At 33.8% G+C, this 17430-nt stretch overlaps 1 protein-coding gene across 7 annotated transcripts in view; it reads right to left on the bottom strand.

Annotated features, from left to right (window-relative positions):
* The window catches only part of LOC118196169 (irregular chiasm C-roughest protein-like), a 396134-nt gene extending 382548 nt beyond the window's left edge, over nucleotides 1-13586 (bottom strand). For all 7 annotated transcript variants that reach the window (XR_015042598.1, XR_015042596.1, XR_015042597.1 and 4 more), the window contains exon 1: nucleotides 13437-13586. Coding sequence is in view for 4 of the 7 variants with exons in the window: in XM_085821918.1 (XP_085678044.1) it covers nucleotides 13437-13485 (49 nt within the window). In the remaining 3 variants the exon portion in view is untranslated. The remainder of the gene's footprint in view (nucleotides 1-13436) is intronic.
* Between the last annotated feature and the right edge of the window lie 3844 nt (nucleotides 13587-17430).

The raw sequence follows: 17430 nt of genomic DNA, 5'->3' as shown, positions 1-17430 counted from the left end.
TATCCTTTTCCCGAAATGTTCCATTTCTCTGTCCAGTAATCATAATAGATATCTTTGATTTTTACCAACAATAATTCTTTTTTGATGCCTAAACTTTCGTCTCGACAGGGCGCTCGATTTTCTTATGCATTTTAACCTCACACTAAAAAGCATATGGTCTAACACCTTGAAAGCAAATGGCATCAGATTATGCGCAATGAATAACAGGATCCAGCGCGCATACTCATCCTCACGCACGTGCGAAATGTCAGACAATATTCGTAACGAACCTTACTTAAAAAATATCCTACAAGACAAATAAATAGAAAGAATGGTAAGTTGAAACGTTAAACGTTATTAGACGGCACACTATCATAAAAATGTTTTAGAAACTAATTAATATTAAATGAATACTAATTACATTAAAAATTTAGTGAATATTAAATATTAACTTTACATACTTTTACTATGAACACTTTTACAAGAGCAGTCATAGCAGTTATGTTACATAGGATAGTCATGAGTAATAATTTGTCATCCTAGTATAAGAATACACAAAAATCAATATATACCACATGTAAACGAACATAAATACCGCAATACGCGAAAGGCTTTCTTAGACTTTGATTGAATCTACATTAGCCTATATTTCAAGCTGTATATTAAAAATAAATATCAATATGCCATGTTTTAAAATTTGACTTTTTAAACGTGTTTTCAAGTAGAACAAATTAAAAGGAATGACAGCGGTTTACTAATAGTTAACAAATAAATGAATCTATAAATCTCTTCAGGTCAAAGCAACATGAATCGAAAAAGACCGAACACGAAAGCTCATTTTGAGGAGCACAAAGCAAAGAATATTTGATTTCTGTTTGAAATATATATGTATATGTATATATATATATATATATATTCATTCAGAAGTAGGAATTTAGTTTATTAACAAACTAAAAAATTATTTTCGGCAAACAGTTACCAGAAGTCACAATAATAAGGAGAAAAGTTTAAATTGTTCTGCTTAGGTTTCTACACTTCTTTTTGAAACTGAATAATTTGAATCATCGTCCTTTTCAGATTTTGAAATTTTGTATTCAGATCTTGTGATTGTGTAATTTACTTTCATTGTAACTGCAGGTTTTTTCCTTTCTTTTGTGACGAATTTTATACACTTTGTCATTTGTAATTTCATTTTCACGTTTCGAAAGTGAATAATTACTTTTCAACTCTCCTTCAGAATATCAGGACGACGCAATAAATCATTTTCAACTTTTCGTCTCTTTTTTCAAAGATTTTGCAGGTTCCATTTCACCAATGCAAAGAAAATTGTATCAATTTATTCATCTAAGTTTTCTGGAAACAAACAGTCTTAAAGCGTTTTAAATAATTAATGCTTTTCAATCTGTGATACAAAGTTAATAGCAGTAATTAAATTCTTGTGTACATGTTACAATAAAGAAGTTCGGTCTTCTTTTCATTTGAATAAATTTTAAATCTCTGTACAACGATTTTGCAATTCTGAAATCGCCTCTTTCCCTTTTTATATGAGTTATATCTTATTTAATTGCTTAAATCTGCTTCATGATATCATAAATCTTATAACATTCGCATATAATTATATTTAATAGTGCTCAGTATTTTAAAAGATAAAATTAGTAACAAATAGGAGAAATTAGGGAAAATACGTAAGTGTGTATATATATAAGTATAAAAGCAGTTTGATTCACTTTAATTTCGTAAGCAAAACGCAAAATATTTAGTTCTATGTAAGATGCAAATTCTAATGTGCCTTTTGCATGCGGCTGGTTCCTCTTCATGTTCGACGCAAATAAACGTAGGAAGACGAAAGCAGAGAAAACATTGCTGAAATGATTCTCTCTTGAACATGCATGAAGCGAATTCGAGTTGTCTGCTGAAATGTTTGTACAGTAAGACCCCGCTTAACGCGGGGGATACGTTCCATCGAAGTAGAGCGTAATGCGAAACAGCGCTAAGCGAGGCTATCTTAACATGTAAATAATGGGGTTAGGAGAAGACGGATAAAAAATGGTTAGGCATTAAATTTAATAATGGTTTTTTAATAAAAATAAAATCAAACATTTATTTCTTACAAAAATAAAAACAATATAAACGCATATACTTTTAAAAACAAATAAAATTCTCAGTCAGATCATTCAGTCTATTCTGGGTTTCCAATTTTCTGCCTTTTTGTCAAAATGGCATACTGCGTTCAATTTCGTCGTCAATCCATATAGACAGTCGTTTTTCCATTTCCTCTATAATGTTACTTCTAGAACGGGTAATTCTAGTTGCAGTTGCCGATGACAGTATTTTTTCTTTATTCTTAAGAATTGTCCTTATTGTTGAAGTTGCCAAAATCAATGCAGCACTAATTTGAGATTGACGTTCACCAGAATCTAATCTTCTAATCACTTGCATTTGAGTTTCCAGTGAAATGCTTTTTCTGGTTGCTTTCTTTTCTTGTTTTTTATTATCACCCATGATAAAATTAAAGATCATAATATTTGTCACTGTATTAATCGTTATAGTATTATACAAATTTAAACTTACAATAATGTCAACAAATGTTTCAAATGATAAAAATGCGTCCCCAAAGCAAGAAACACAACTACACTCTTTCGGATATGTTATTTGGAAACCTAGCGCTGCGCACAATTTCGGAGAATCCCCGGGTCGAAATAAAAGAGCGCTAAACCGAAACAGCGCTAAACCGAAACAGCGCTAAACGAAACAGCGTTAAGCGGGGTCTTACTGTATTTTGAATAATAACTGCGTTTGTCGTTTTAGCTTCATTATTAAGCATCGTTTTCTTCGCACACACGCCATGTACAAATCAACAGCAAAATCACAAAAATTTTAAAAGCAATAGTAGCATATGTTTAGGATTCCAGATGTAGTGGACATTTTTTCTATTTTTTTCTCAGCCTTTTTCAGATCATTATATCGATGTTCTGTTTCCTTAGTAAGATGGCTGTCAAAACTTTTTTTTCGTCTTTTTATTATTAAAGATTTGTCTGTTAAATTTATTTATTAAACATCACATTCTTCGTACCTATGCCATTTAAAATTCAATTCAACAGCAAAATTGCAAACTATTTAAAAACAGCATATTTTTAGCAGATGTAAATGGCGATAAAAATATTTTATACCGTACCGTTTTGCAGCTGTTCGCTTTCAATAAGTTGGTTAATCCAAAATTCAAGTGCATAATAAGCATAATATATACATATAAATACATAATAAATGCATAATAAACAATAATTTCCTGTTTCCAAAACATGAAATATATGATAAACGAATTTGAAATTCAAAATTCGGGCTTACAGGTGAACATGTTTCGGTGGAGGCCTATATTATTCAAAAATTGATAGCTCTGGGTACAGTCGTTTTTCACAATGCGAGGAACATACATACCTACATGCAGATTCTTCATCATTTATATTATTAATCATATTTGTTAGCAGCAGTTTGAAAAGTGATTCGCCATTTATAGTGAACCGACGCAAAATCCATTTCGAGACTAATAGACCCTGTGGGCTAAAAAAGACTGCTAAGCGCGTTTGATACTACAAGCATTGCAATGGCCGGTGACCAGTGCTGACGCAATGTGATTTCTGCCCAGTACTCTGAATGCAAGTCGCCTCGCTTAAATACAGAAATAAAGATACCCCGTCAAATTATAACTTTCAACTGAAAGATCAATTGTCTGTGTAACGTCATGAAAACGCCGCAGAAAATATTCGCTGGAGCGTCAGATTCACTGAAAACGGACGATATAGAAAGGGGCTAATATCTTATTTTCCACGAGATTTTAATCAGTTTTCAGTGAGATTCCAGATGGTGGTTCGTCTGGGGAGGCATAAAATATGTAAAGTATACCAACAGAAAGGTACACACATAAAACAAATAATAAAATTTGAAACTTTCATATATAATATTACGCTCAAAGGGACTTTTTTTATTTACACATACATACATATTTCGAGGACATTTGGGCTAACGCTCCTTTGGGCTGAAAATATTTAAGAACAGCATATCTTTAGAATTTACGACAGACAGTCTTGCGCGCTGGAGATAAAAATAAATTATTTCGCGGAGTGTGTTGACTCTTCTCGCTTTGAAATCGTTGAGTTTCTTAATAAAAAATTCGTTAAAGTTAACAAAATACGAAATATATAGCAAAACAAATTCGAAATTCAAGCTTAGACCTTCCATGTGCTCCTACTTGAGTGAAGGACTACGTTATTCGAAATTCGATGACTCTAGATACCGCTGGTTTTCCACATTGCGAGAAATATACATACATTCATGCAGATTCTTCATTTTTTAAATTTCTTTAAATGTAGTATAGGGCACTAATATTTGGTGGCACAATTTGAAAAGTTATACAGCCATTTCTAGTGATTGAACGCTAAATACCGTTTCGAGACTACTAGCCCTTCTGGGCTAATGTCCCTTTGGGTTAAAATACATTGTTATGATGATTTTGTGATGACTGCATGGGTCATCATTATGGCCGATGAATACGGAACTACATATTCTGGTCAGTGCATCATAATAAGCAATATTTATTATTAAGATATTTTTTAAAGCTTTGTTCTCATATTACGTAATGTTACTGGGGGAACTGTTCTTTTTATGTGTGATAATATCATGCTTCATAGAACCAGATCAATGCACATTTTCCTCCACGGTTAGAATATCCGTCAAATCGACTATTTTGCACGCGCATCACATCTCTAGCGCATTCATCTCGTATGAAATTTCATGGAAAGATAAACTAAAACATGAATATGACCAACTCCATGTTCTAAAGAAATAATAGAATAATAAGACTTCAGATTTCTTGAATCATTTGGTAATAATTCTGTAACGTCGCTTCGTTTAAAACATCTTCAAAAACTTTCTATGTCCATTTCGAGGTGCAAATAATTCCTTACTATGACATCAGTTTGTCTATATATTAGTAATTTCAAGCATTTTTCACGTATGCTCAATACCTACGTGCAACACTTCTGTAAAATTTTTTTTCTATTGAAAATAGTTTGTTATTTCAACATTATATTAGCTATGAAGAAATAAATAGCTTTCAGTATTGGTATCCGTTCGTAAATACTCATTTCGGTTCGTAAATACTCTGCACTCATTTCCGTTGTTTGATTATTTTACCAGAAGTAATTCAGACAGCTTTGAAGACCTATTTAAGACGGTTTTTTGATGAATATGTAAATTCGAATGAGGCAATAATATAAAATTTTCAAGGTGTGCCTATCGGCATACTAAAATTGGCATTCACCATATAGAGCAACTACGTAGAACACGTTTTCACCACTTAAGTTGATTTAAGCTTGTGTTAGGTTATTGCATTTGATCGTAGTGTAAACCGAGATTGTGCTTTATGATTTTTAAGATTTCTGTAGTAAGCATCTTCTACAGCTGGATAACTTCAGTTCAATTAGACGTAGCCCTATGATCTAACGTCGCAGATCAGTTGCGGGCTTGTTTATACAATGCACGAGATTGAGCAATGTTCTACCACACTTATTAGTGGTGGACAAATTTATGAGATCTCTCATGTGGTATGCACTCTTTTGAAAAAAAAATCAAAGCACCAAGAAGGACTTTTGCGATCGTGACAAAATTTGGTATGCAGCAACATCTTGATAGAACATGCAAATGATCAAGGTTTCAAAGAAATTTTGATCATAACGCGCATTTCTATTGCGAAATTCTCAAAGTACAAAACCAGTAACAGAAGCGGAAAATGTATCTTTTTTTTTTTTTTTTTTTTTTCTGATATTGTAATTCCGTGAAGAAACAACTAAAGATGCCATTACAAAAATATCGAAGACCTTACAACTAAACTACTTCGGACGAGGTCGCATTGTAGGGTTGCGTGAAGCTCGAGGGTCATACCGAGCAGAGACTGTTGTGCAAAGATGTTGGCAGCAATGTTTGCTACATGGAAATTGCCGACGAAATGAAGGCTCTGGAAGGCAAAGGAGCACAAATGCGAGGCAAGATAGCATGATTGTTCGCCAGGCCCAAACCGCCCCAACGGTATTATTGTCGACTATTCAACGCACTACAGCCACAACTATACCTCCCGTAGTACTGTCCACCATTTTACGGCGCTTTTCGGAGGCGAGATTACGCTCACATAGGCCTTTAAGACGTTTACCTTTGAACCCATAACATCGACGGAGTTGTCTGGAGTGGTGTCGCAGCCGATTATCGTGGCTGCCATCAGACTGGCATCGTAAAGTGTTCAGCGATGAATCCCGCTTCACTCTTGAAGCAGATGACCACCGTATTCGTATCTGGAGAGGGCGCGGCCAGCATCCCAAACAGCCTTTGTTTTACAAAGGCATACAGGCATAACCCCTGGTTTGATGGTGTGGGACGCTATTTCTTATGACAGCTAGTCATCTTTAGTCATCCTCCGTGCATTTTTAAGAGCTCCACGATATGTTGATACCATCCTGCAGTCCGTTCTTCATGACTCGTCATCCTGGGACCATTTTCCAACAGGATAATGCTAAGCCACATACCGCTCACATATCTTTGGACTGCCTCCGTGCGGTTGACACTCTTCCTTGGCCAGCAAGGTCACCAGACCTTTCGCCAATCGATCATGTCTGGGACAGTGTAGGCCGCCACATTCGGGCACCACAAAATATCGGAGATCTGGAGCGACAACTGATGAATGCCTGGCAGAATGTGTGGCAGGATGACATTAGGAACCTCTACCACTCCTTACCGCGACGAATTCAAGCATGAATTGCCTCCAGCGGCGGTTCGACCAACTACTAATTTGAACACTCAATGGGTGATTGCGAGCCGTGAACAGGTACTAAGACCTTGATTTTTTAATCATTTTATTATATGTGTATGAGCTATACACATATTCAATTTCATCAAAAACAACCACTTCCTTTATGGTGATTCGATTTGTTTGCAAAAGAGTGTATATAGGTCTGCTTAGCTATCTACATTAATGTGTATTTACAATTTACATCAAGTTAATTTTCTGTTAATGTAGCTCTCAAATGCAAAATGCAATTATGAAATGAGACTAGATATTTTCAAGAAGAATTATCAAATTTGTTTTTAAGTTATTGACTCTAAATACACGTTATAAAATAATATATTAATTGTAAAACGAAGACCTCCTTGTAAAAGTTGATAAAATACATGAAATGAAAATGAACTGGGTGAAAGCCCATATTCGTGTTATAGGCAGTAAGAGGGCCGGCATGCTGTCCAAGAAAGCTGCTATGGGTAATGCTTGGGATGCGTTCGATATGCAAGCATTAAAAGAAATTGTTATTAGTAGGATCAAGGATTTCTATTATGATTGCTGTAAAGAGCAATGTAACATTTCGGGCGAAAGGAAATGTTATTTTTTGAACTTTGAAGTTTCTAAATAGGATAATGATATGTGATTTTGATTACAATCAAATAAGTACTGCACATGGGCACTTCCCAGCGTACCTGAAAAGATATAATTTACAAAATGATAGTCTTTGTAGTGCTGAAAGCAATGCGTATTATTGCGACATGTTTTTGAAAAACATGGTGACATGGAATTCTACTGCCGCAATAAAGAGTTTAAAGATTTGCAAAGGATTTGAAAAACGTTATAAAGGCCAATAGAACAATACTGGGAATTTTGTTTTGCTGTCTTTGACTGTATTTCTGTTTTAATATGTATTTTAATCTTTTGGTTTAATCTTTCAATCATATTTTTGTTTGTCTGTGTTGGATGTGCTGCATTAACCACGAGGCCGATTATTACAGGCCAGGAGAACTGCAGCACACTCGTATATTACATTACATCCCCTAATATCTGTGTTCAGGTATGTCCTGTTTAAGAAAGGTAATTTTCGCTCATTTTCCGTACATTTCAAATAAGTAACACTTGTGGCTAAAATAACATCCATAATTTGTGATATGTATATTTCTGCAAGATCTATATATAAAAAATATACTTTGCTACTCATAAATTATGTCAGAAGTAAAATAATAAAAATTACAGTTCTTGAATGAAACAAGATGAATCTATTTAGACATAACATAGAACGATCATACTGGAAGCGTAATCCATCACTCTTAAAGAATATTCTAATTAATTCACAGGAAAACAGACTGCAATCTATCAATATTTTCGTACATGTCATGAATAACGCGGATGTTACAGTTCCCAAGGAAAGTTTAAAAGATTTATCAGGAGTTAAAAGTTTGTCACAACGGAGTGAAGATTAGACAAGGTACAAAGTATGGAAATTAAGGAAGAGTGTAATTATACTGCACACAGTAATTTTCTTAGAAACAATAATTATCTTCGAAACGTATGCTTCTCTGTTGGGCATTCCGATAACAAATAATCATCAGACAGATTTTATTCTATTAAGTAAAATTTAAAGTATTAAAGGAAGATTCAGATGTTGTAAATATAAAGTGAAAGATAAATTTAGAAACTATGACGTTTTTGTTTAAAACAGCATGTTAACACTTAGAGCATATGTTTATTCAAAATTACTTTTAAAATTATATAATTTTTTCCTTTTATTAGTAGAATAAATAGTTATAATAATATTCAACAGTTACTGACCTTGAAACAAAATTGGCGATGTTTTCGAGCCCAGATCCATCACTTTATGGGATGTTTTTACGCTGCGCGGGAACGTCATATCAAATAAATTCCAAATTGAAGAATAATTCACTTTGTCCTCTCCTTGATTTGAACCATCAATCTTCCATTTGATAATAGGATGTATGAACACCTTTACTACAACAGAATATTATATGCATACAAACATGCGTATCTAGAGACGTGACGAAGAAAGTCTTTTTCAATCAATTTTAAATCCACTTTGTAATCTAGTTTGGGAAGAAGGGTCCTTTTTTCTGTCGGTACATGCAGATATCAAGCCAACATAATCGTCCAAATGGATTCGGGAAGTGTCAAATTGAATATTTCTTTCGAAATATGGTACCCGAAATTTCTCGTGATTATAATACTTCCTTTACTTCGTACAAGGTTCAGATTTTGAGTGTGAAGGTGCAGTTGCCCCTCGCTCCTTATTTTTAACTTCGCTAATTTTTCTTGTCCTTTGTGTTACATGTTTGATCAGATAGCCTGCCTCAGTAAAAGTAGGCGGCCAGTGTAACTCTGGATTAAAAATCCAGTTATAACCACGTGCTGATAAGGACCACGTCTTTCTGAGACTCCTTCCCCTTTATTTTTCTTCTTACTATGTATTTCTTTCTCCTGAGGAGGAGGGACCTTCAGCTGCCCTCGAAATCGATTGTTTCAATATAATTACGCTAAATACAAGGTTGTTTTTACGATTTTAATTGAAACAAATTAATGTTTAATACTTGGAAGTTTCAGACAATTAATCACAGTAATCAGTCCAGGCCATAGTAAGTACATACATATAAGTATAGAAAAAGTAATAAGATATCCAAGTCCACAAAAACATTGAAAGAAATGAAATTTAAAACCAGTAAAATCCCAAAATTTTTCAATAAAAATTTTCAAAAAAATTAACTCACTGTTTTTAAACCACAAGAAATCACTAAAACAACAGAAATACTCGTATATAAAAATACATAAAACAGGAGAAGGAATACAATTAAAGTCTGGTTATTGGAATTTTTGGAATTTTACTTGGGATTTCCTTTCTTCTATGATGTCTTTGGGAATTTGGTCCTAAATTTCGTACTATTTTTTCTATCATTGATAAAATTTTTAGCAGAATATTGCTCGGAAATAATATCGGGATATTTTTATTTTAATGTAATTTTGCGATACTGTTATATATATCTAATATATTGATTATGAGGGAAAAATATTTTTCTTCGCAACTCTGGCTAGAAATAATTTCTTCTTGAACGAAAATGGTTTATTTCCTAATTATCTTTAATATTCAAAAAGATTTATGTTCTCTATTTGTGATTTGTTTATCATTATATTCAACAACGTACTTACTTACACGAATTAAACACATCTTCTAATTTATTTATTCATTTCGTACAAACTGGAGTAAAAAGGGACCTAAATTAATCCTTTTTTAGAAGTGGAAATACGTGATAATGTATATGTTATCGTAATCTCGTGAATCTTTTAAAAGCAAAGTATTAACAGCGCAAAATTTTCGTCAGTATTTGTCATTTGGGTTCCCACTAGTAAGATCTAAAATGTTTTACTGGAAACAAAAGAGACCGGACGGACATTTGCAACTTAATGTTTTCGTCGGGAGTGGCCGTGCTCGTCACTCATTTACCCGCCTTATCACCGAGATGTTGCCTACTCTGCCCTACACAGAATGATTTATCCGCGAGAAGAAGGGAAGGAGGACGCACAAGAACAACCAAGCCTTACGCAAGATTCGATCTCCTACCGTGGAGTTCGGAAGGGCAGTCAGGCTCCGTTAACTTGCCAGCCAGTGTTCAGGACTACCGCGCGTAAATATCTAATCAGCAATTTACTGTAATTTTAATAGAAATTAGCTCTCAATTACACAATAAAATTAAATATTCAAATTCACTCTCTGTCTTTTAATCTTTAGAAACAGTCGGTTTTGGAACTCAGATTTACTAAGCAGTCGTGAGATACCTTTTCCTCATAGTATCGAGTTGATCTTTTCTTGAGCAATTTTTGCCAATGCAGTGTTCTATTATCAATTATGAACTTTTATACTTGAAATCACTAGCTAGAAATATAATCGCTATAATGTGCCTTTTTTAAGAAGGGACTATTTTTATCTTATCTATAAGCATTTAAAATATTAATTCAGGTTAAAAAAATGTTAAGAACATATATTGTAACTCTTGTCTGCACATGTTGATGAAATATTAATCCATACAACTCCTATATACGCATGGATGTGGATTATAATTTAGCTCGCTAAATTTTGTGGATTTCATATTAAAAAATTATGAGTGCACTCACAGTGATGAGTCAAAACACAAATTATGAATTTGTTCCTTATTAATAGTGATTTTACGATATGTAATACCATAAAATAATAATGATTTTTGCGTTACGTCTAAGAGAAAGAAAAGTGGTGCTAATAGATAGTGAGAATTATTTTTCTCAACTTTCCCCAAGAAACTGCAGACAGAAAACTTATAAAAACATTCTGATAAATAAGTTATTGTAAGAAGCTTCTAAATAAAGAAATCATTTGTATGCTTAGTATTGTTACAATTAACTTATATAAAAATTTATTTAAGAAAATAAAAGTTGCAATCCAAATATACAAAAATCAATTTAGACATTTCTCATTTTTTAATGTAAAAAAGAGTATAGTCTAGAATTTAACTTTCAAAACTCTGCCTTGGACCACTTCATCTGAAAGTGACCAGTTTTTCTTTAAGCATAATTAAATGCAGTGAAAATTTCCCAAATTACTCAACTTCTGTGGCAATGGTCAACCTAAAAATTCCACTACTGGGGATGCTTAGTAACTTTAATTATGCTCACAGTCTCTCTGGTCACTTTAAGAGGTGGTCATCCTAAGAATGGGGTTAACATGAGTGGTTACATTCTTAAAGGCACAGTTCTTTAAGATAACGATTCCACAGCATCCTAAAGTCTTTCGGAACCATATGCTACCGTTTAAAAACTTTTGCTTGTGCTCTGTACAAGAAATACTTTGTTACATTCGGAAACATTTCTCCTCGCAAGAAATTTAGAAACTTAAAATTATTATTATGAATGCATGTAAATGTAAAAGAAATAAAATACAAAATATACACTGAAATAAAATATATACGAATAATTAAGACTATCAGGGTGACTGAACTGACGGTATATTTTCTTCAGATAAACATATATGTTACTAAACTCGAAATACATTTTTTTACGAATCATCTTAATTTTTGAAAGAAAAACAAATAGATGGAAAAAATGCATTACTGCCTAAAATCAGCGTACCCATACTCCCCGTTACGATCCGAATGATTTCCAATTAGCGCAAACTATATTAAGGCACTGAAAGCAGGTTAATAATCTAAGAATGCGATTCTTAAAAAGTTCTCAATAGTTTAGATTACAGAGTATTTGGCAAATAGAAGTCTAAATAAATGAAATAAAGTAGGCGTACACATTCAACTAACATTTTAAGTTGAATATATTTTACAGCATTAGAGATAATTAGCTACATTATTTGCGCATAATAACCTGAGTATAAATGTCAAATTAGTGGTTAACCAAGAAAAGTGAACAGAATTCGGTGCCAAGAAATTAATTTTAAAATTAAAATATTTAAAACTGATATTTTTTATCAAACGGTTTCAAAGAAAGAAGTGACTGGCTCATTCAAAGAATTGACTGGCTGGCCATTAATGCTTCTCTCGGAATTTTTGTTACTAAGATTCTTTTTAAGATAATTTACTCAAGAATTTCGTTCATCGAAACTAATAAGCTTCAATTAAAATTTCCTTTTAATTAGAATAATATTTTCATATTAACAGACAAAACGTAGTCCATTTTATTTAATTTTAAAACTTGGAACAATATTTCTGAAGTTACTTAATGAGCTTCGGAAACACTATGCCGCAGATGCAGAAAGAAATGTGGAGTTCTCTACAAGAATTATAAATTATGTTCTTGATTTAGAATTTGTAGTATTTAACCTTAAATAGCAATATTACAATAATATATTCCTCTGAAAAATTTTAATAACCAGATAAAAATTACTAAAATCCGTAATATACTTATTGCAGTAACTAAAGGATTTAATTACGTTGAGCATTCCGTAAAGAAGTATCGAGAGACCTTTAGCTGATACGTTACGCACCCCAAACCTAAGGAAATTTTGCATTACCAATCGGCTCTTTTTTTTTTTTTTTTTTTTTTTTTTTTTTTTTTCCATTTATCTGAAAAATATGCTCCGAATCTTGGTATTTTTTTATATTTGATATTTGAAAAATAAACACATTTTACTTTAAAATAAAATAAATTTGCCATTAGTTGTATTGATATTATACGTATTATAATGAATTTGAAAACCATTTTGAAAAAAATATAATTTTATTTATAGGTTCGTCGGAGATGGGCATTTCAATTATACTCAAATCTTCGAGCATACCATTTAAATGGTACCTTTTGATTTTGCTTTGCATTACTTTTATCAACATATAAAATTTTCGGAGTATAGTTTGTCTTATTTTAGCTGAGAAAAAGTAAATTATATTTTATAAATAATTATAATGTGATCAGTATATTGCTTCGGGTAACATCTGAAAGTCAATGTTTTCTATATCAAAATTTATTTAATCGTAAAATTTTATTATATGTCCATTTTTCAATATTAAAATATTGAAAACTCTTAGAAAAGAACTCTTGGAACTCTTCAAACTTATTTATAACAGAAATAAATTACTGAAATTATGTGTTTATTTCAGATGATAAACTGTCTTACCTTCCGAGGCACTTGTTATCCAAAGCAGCACGAACAAAGTAAAGTCCATGGTTGTCTAACGCACTATTAATCCACCGATGCCAAACTTTTGTAACATCCGCACCGTACGGGATCGGAGCGCCATTTGAATTGAACGACTTCGAAAGGACAGTGGCCAGCGCCCTCTCGTGGTGGCCGCATGGAAATAAATCGCTTTGAACGTTTATCGAAATCTTCGCGCATGTTCCTGCGCCTCGTTTTCTGCTAGGGAGGTAAACAGAATGTTTTCCAGATTTGACATCTTTCCTCAGATAGGAAAGGGTTAGAAAGAGAGCGTGTGGTCGTTCGCCGGCAGAAAGTTCTGCCGATCTCGTTTCTCTAGTAAAGAATACAAACAAAACTCACAAATTTATTTATGGTTTAAGTCTGATATTACTTTTTATATTCTCCATCTTTAATGTATTAATGAAAACACTACAATAAATGATCAGTCATTTACATTATAGACAATATTCTAGTAACCCAGGCTTGAGATTCGCTTCGTCTTATGCGTGCGTGGCTGATGGTATGTGTGTTTGTGGAAGATATTGCACATTAATTTATCAGGATATGGAGAGGGTTTATTGGAAGTCAATTTTTTGTAATTTATTTAATCGTTATGTCATAACTTAATATTAAATTTTATAGGGTTATATAGTAATTTTCTTTAACTTAGTAAATAGTGTACGCGATATAATAATAAAAGAATGGAGAGCATGTTTGCTTTTCCATGATTCTACGCTTTCAAGCACACCCATGCGAATTTTCTTGACATCTCTTTTATATTGCGAATAAAATTTTAGAGCAATAAAACGTAATTTTAATTTATTATTCAGATGATGTATTAGAGTTAATCGATTTAATGCGTTATAAAACCATACTGTTTTATAAAATTCGCAAAATTAAAAATCAAACTAAAATCTTATTATTTTTAGATCGGTCTAATTCTATTTGAATTAAATTTACAAACGTATGGTGAAATAAACTAAAGTAAAATTATACAATAACTCTCCCTCAAATTAATGAAACTCAGAAACCTTAAAACTAAGATAAAATTAATATATTATTTTAACTTTAACTAAAATATCTGGTTCTTTCGCCCATCCTTACAATTCTAAAATTTTGTGGACGTACATTGTATCCTTTTTTCAGTCTTTTCAAAGTCTTTTATTTCTAAAACAATTTTTATAATCAGCATCCAGATTATCAGAAATTTTAGACGCTTTTTAGTTTCATGAATATATCTTTGCAATATGTAAATAAATCTCACTACACCTTTCTTCAGTTTTCTTATTAGTAATTCCTTATCGTGCTGCTCAGCCATAAAATCTTTCTAATAATTATTTATATGGTATCTAAAATTATGAATTAAAAATAGTCATCATTTAATGACTTATCTGATATTCCATATCTAAATGCATAGTTCTCTTTGATCTTTGGGAGAAAAAGGTTGATAATGAGTTGCTTACCACCATATTTGTAAAAATAACGTTTAAAAGTTTTGAATGTCGTTGAAATTGTTTTAGATCCCCTTTCAATAAAATCGATATATTTTACAATTATTTGTAAATTACATAACGGATTATGTATCATTTTCTGTACATTTTATTCCATTAAAATATTGTATCAAATACGAATAGAAAATGAAAATTTAAATGAAGACGTCTTTGAAATCAAGCTATCAATTGGAAATCTATTGAACGCTGGTATTGCCTCGTTCCCAATTCCTCCCATCTTTAGCAGAAAACGGTTTCAAACAATAGCCCAAAGTGTCAGCGATCATGTAAAATAATTGTACAATTCTGTACACTCCATCGAAACATAATTATAAAGCATTTGCAACATTCACGGAGAAATATGATAAATAAATGGCACGTAAAAAATTGCTTTGCTTTTTTGTTAGCTCAAAGTTGCGTTAGCTCAGAGTGGCTAGTAGTCTCGAAACGGCATTTTGTGTCGGTTCACTATACACTGGTGAGCAAAAATTAAGGACGAGACGGTTTTTTCAATATAACTTTGTACAAAAGCTTTCCAAATCAACACATTTAATGCCGTAAGATTCCCAATACGTAAGGACATGAGTAATGTAAGCAACGCTTACTAAAAGAGAAATCAGAGGGATAAAAATAAGCTTTATTGAAAAAGTAGCATGGAGCGCAATGCGACGAAGACCGAAACATCCCTGTGATGGGTGTCCAGCAAGAAACATCCGGTCTTTAATAGGGGATATGATCTCCCCTGACTGCAAAGCAAGTTTCACAGCGTCTGCCCATGCTGAGAATGAGGGTGTCAATGAGTTGTTGAGGCATTGCTGCCCATTCGACTTGCAGCGCCAATCGAAGCTCCGGAATCGTTACTGGTGGTAAGGTACGAGCTTCCAAGCGTCTGCCTAGAAAATCCCATACATGCTCGATGGGATTGAGATCCGGAGATCGTGCCGGCCAATCCATACGTTGAATATCCTCACTCTCTAAGAGCTGTTTGGCAGCTACTGTGCGATGACATGGAGCATTGTCATCCATGAAAAGGAACTGCGGACTCATAGCGCCTCTAAAAAGACGCACATATGGAAGAAGAATCTCGTTACAATAACGGGTCCCGTTGACTGAACCTGCGTCGAAGATGTGAAGGTCTGTACGACTACCAAGCATGATGCCTCCCCAAACGAGAACACCGCCACCTCCATACCTGTCCCTTTCAATGATGTTCGAGGGATGATTGCGGCTTTCCCGCTCACTCCAGATGAGTATGCGATGAGAATCACTACTCAGACTGAATCTGCTCTCATCTGTAAAGAGTACTCGTCCCCATTCATTGTCTCTCCAATTTCGGTGTTCCCGGTACCACAGAGAACGCCTTCTCCGATGGGCAGGCGTTAGAGGTACACACCGTACAGGGTGTCGTGCAAACAGACCACCACCCTGCAGTCTTCTGGCGACGGTAAAACGCGATATCGGTCGTCCAGTTGCCTGTGTCGTGTGTCTAGCGACTTCTCCTGCTGTCTGTCGCCTGTTTCTTTTGGCGTGTAAGGCAATATACCGGTCATCTGCGGGTGTGGTTCCTCGTGGACGACCACTACTAAACCCCCGGATAGCTGTTCCTGTAGTTTGAAATTGTCTCGAAAGTCGTGAAACGATGCTGTGAGCAATTCCGAACTCTGCAGCCACACTTGTCACACTGCGGCCTTCCTCCAACTTCCCAATGATTCGACCTCGGGTAAAAGCATCCAGATGTCGTCTAACAGATTGAATATTCGCCATTTCTCGTTGAGGCAGCACGGTGTGATTTTAACTGCTATACGGCGTGCAATCTGTTTGCCAGAAATACTGATCTTACACCGACAACATGCTTTATACTACTCAGACACTCCCCCATTACGTCTACCTGCATATCTGCGCATGTGCTACCGTACATCACCTTACTTAATCTCCTGATTGGTCTTTCTGTCCACTCTGCCTCTTCGTTCAGCTGATATGCTAATTTTTCGACTTCGTCCTTAATTTTTGCACACCAGTGTACATGTCCGTTTCACTTTTCAAATTGTTACCACCAAATTTTTTCATCGCCCTGCATTAAATTTTAACAAAAATAAATGATGAAGAATCTGTTTGAATGTATATGTATATTTCTCGCATTTTGAAAAATCAACTGTACCCAGAACCATTAAATTCTGAATGCCGTAGACCTCTATTCAAATATGGGTAAATGGATGCCCGGATTTGGAATTTCAAATTTGTTTTATGGGCTATTTGGAGCTTCGTAATAATACATTTTTGATTAACAAATTCAACTATTTCAAAGCGAGCTATAGCAACACTGTATGGGAGAAAGGGAAATATTTTTGTCTCCAGCGCGAGAGACTGTCAATCGGAATTCTAAAGATATACTGCTTCTAAATATTTTTAGCCCAAAGGGACACTACTCCAAATGCTCTCGAAACGTGAATGTGTGTGCAAATGGAAAAAAACGCTTATTT

Source organism: Stegodyphus dumicola, chromosome 8, assembly GCF_044657685.1.
Source record: "Stegodyphus dumicola isolate Sdum_Otavi_A_Nest chromosome 8, ASM4465768v1".
NCBI lineage: Eukaryota > Metazoa > Arthropoda > Arachnida > Araneae > Eresidae > Stegodyphus > Stegodyphus dumicola.
The sequence above is the reverse complement of the archived record's forward strand: the minus strand, read 5'-3'. Positions and strand labels throughout refer to the sequence as shown.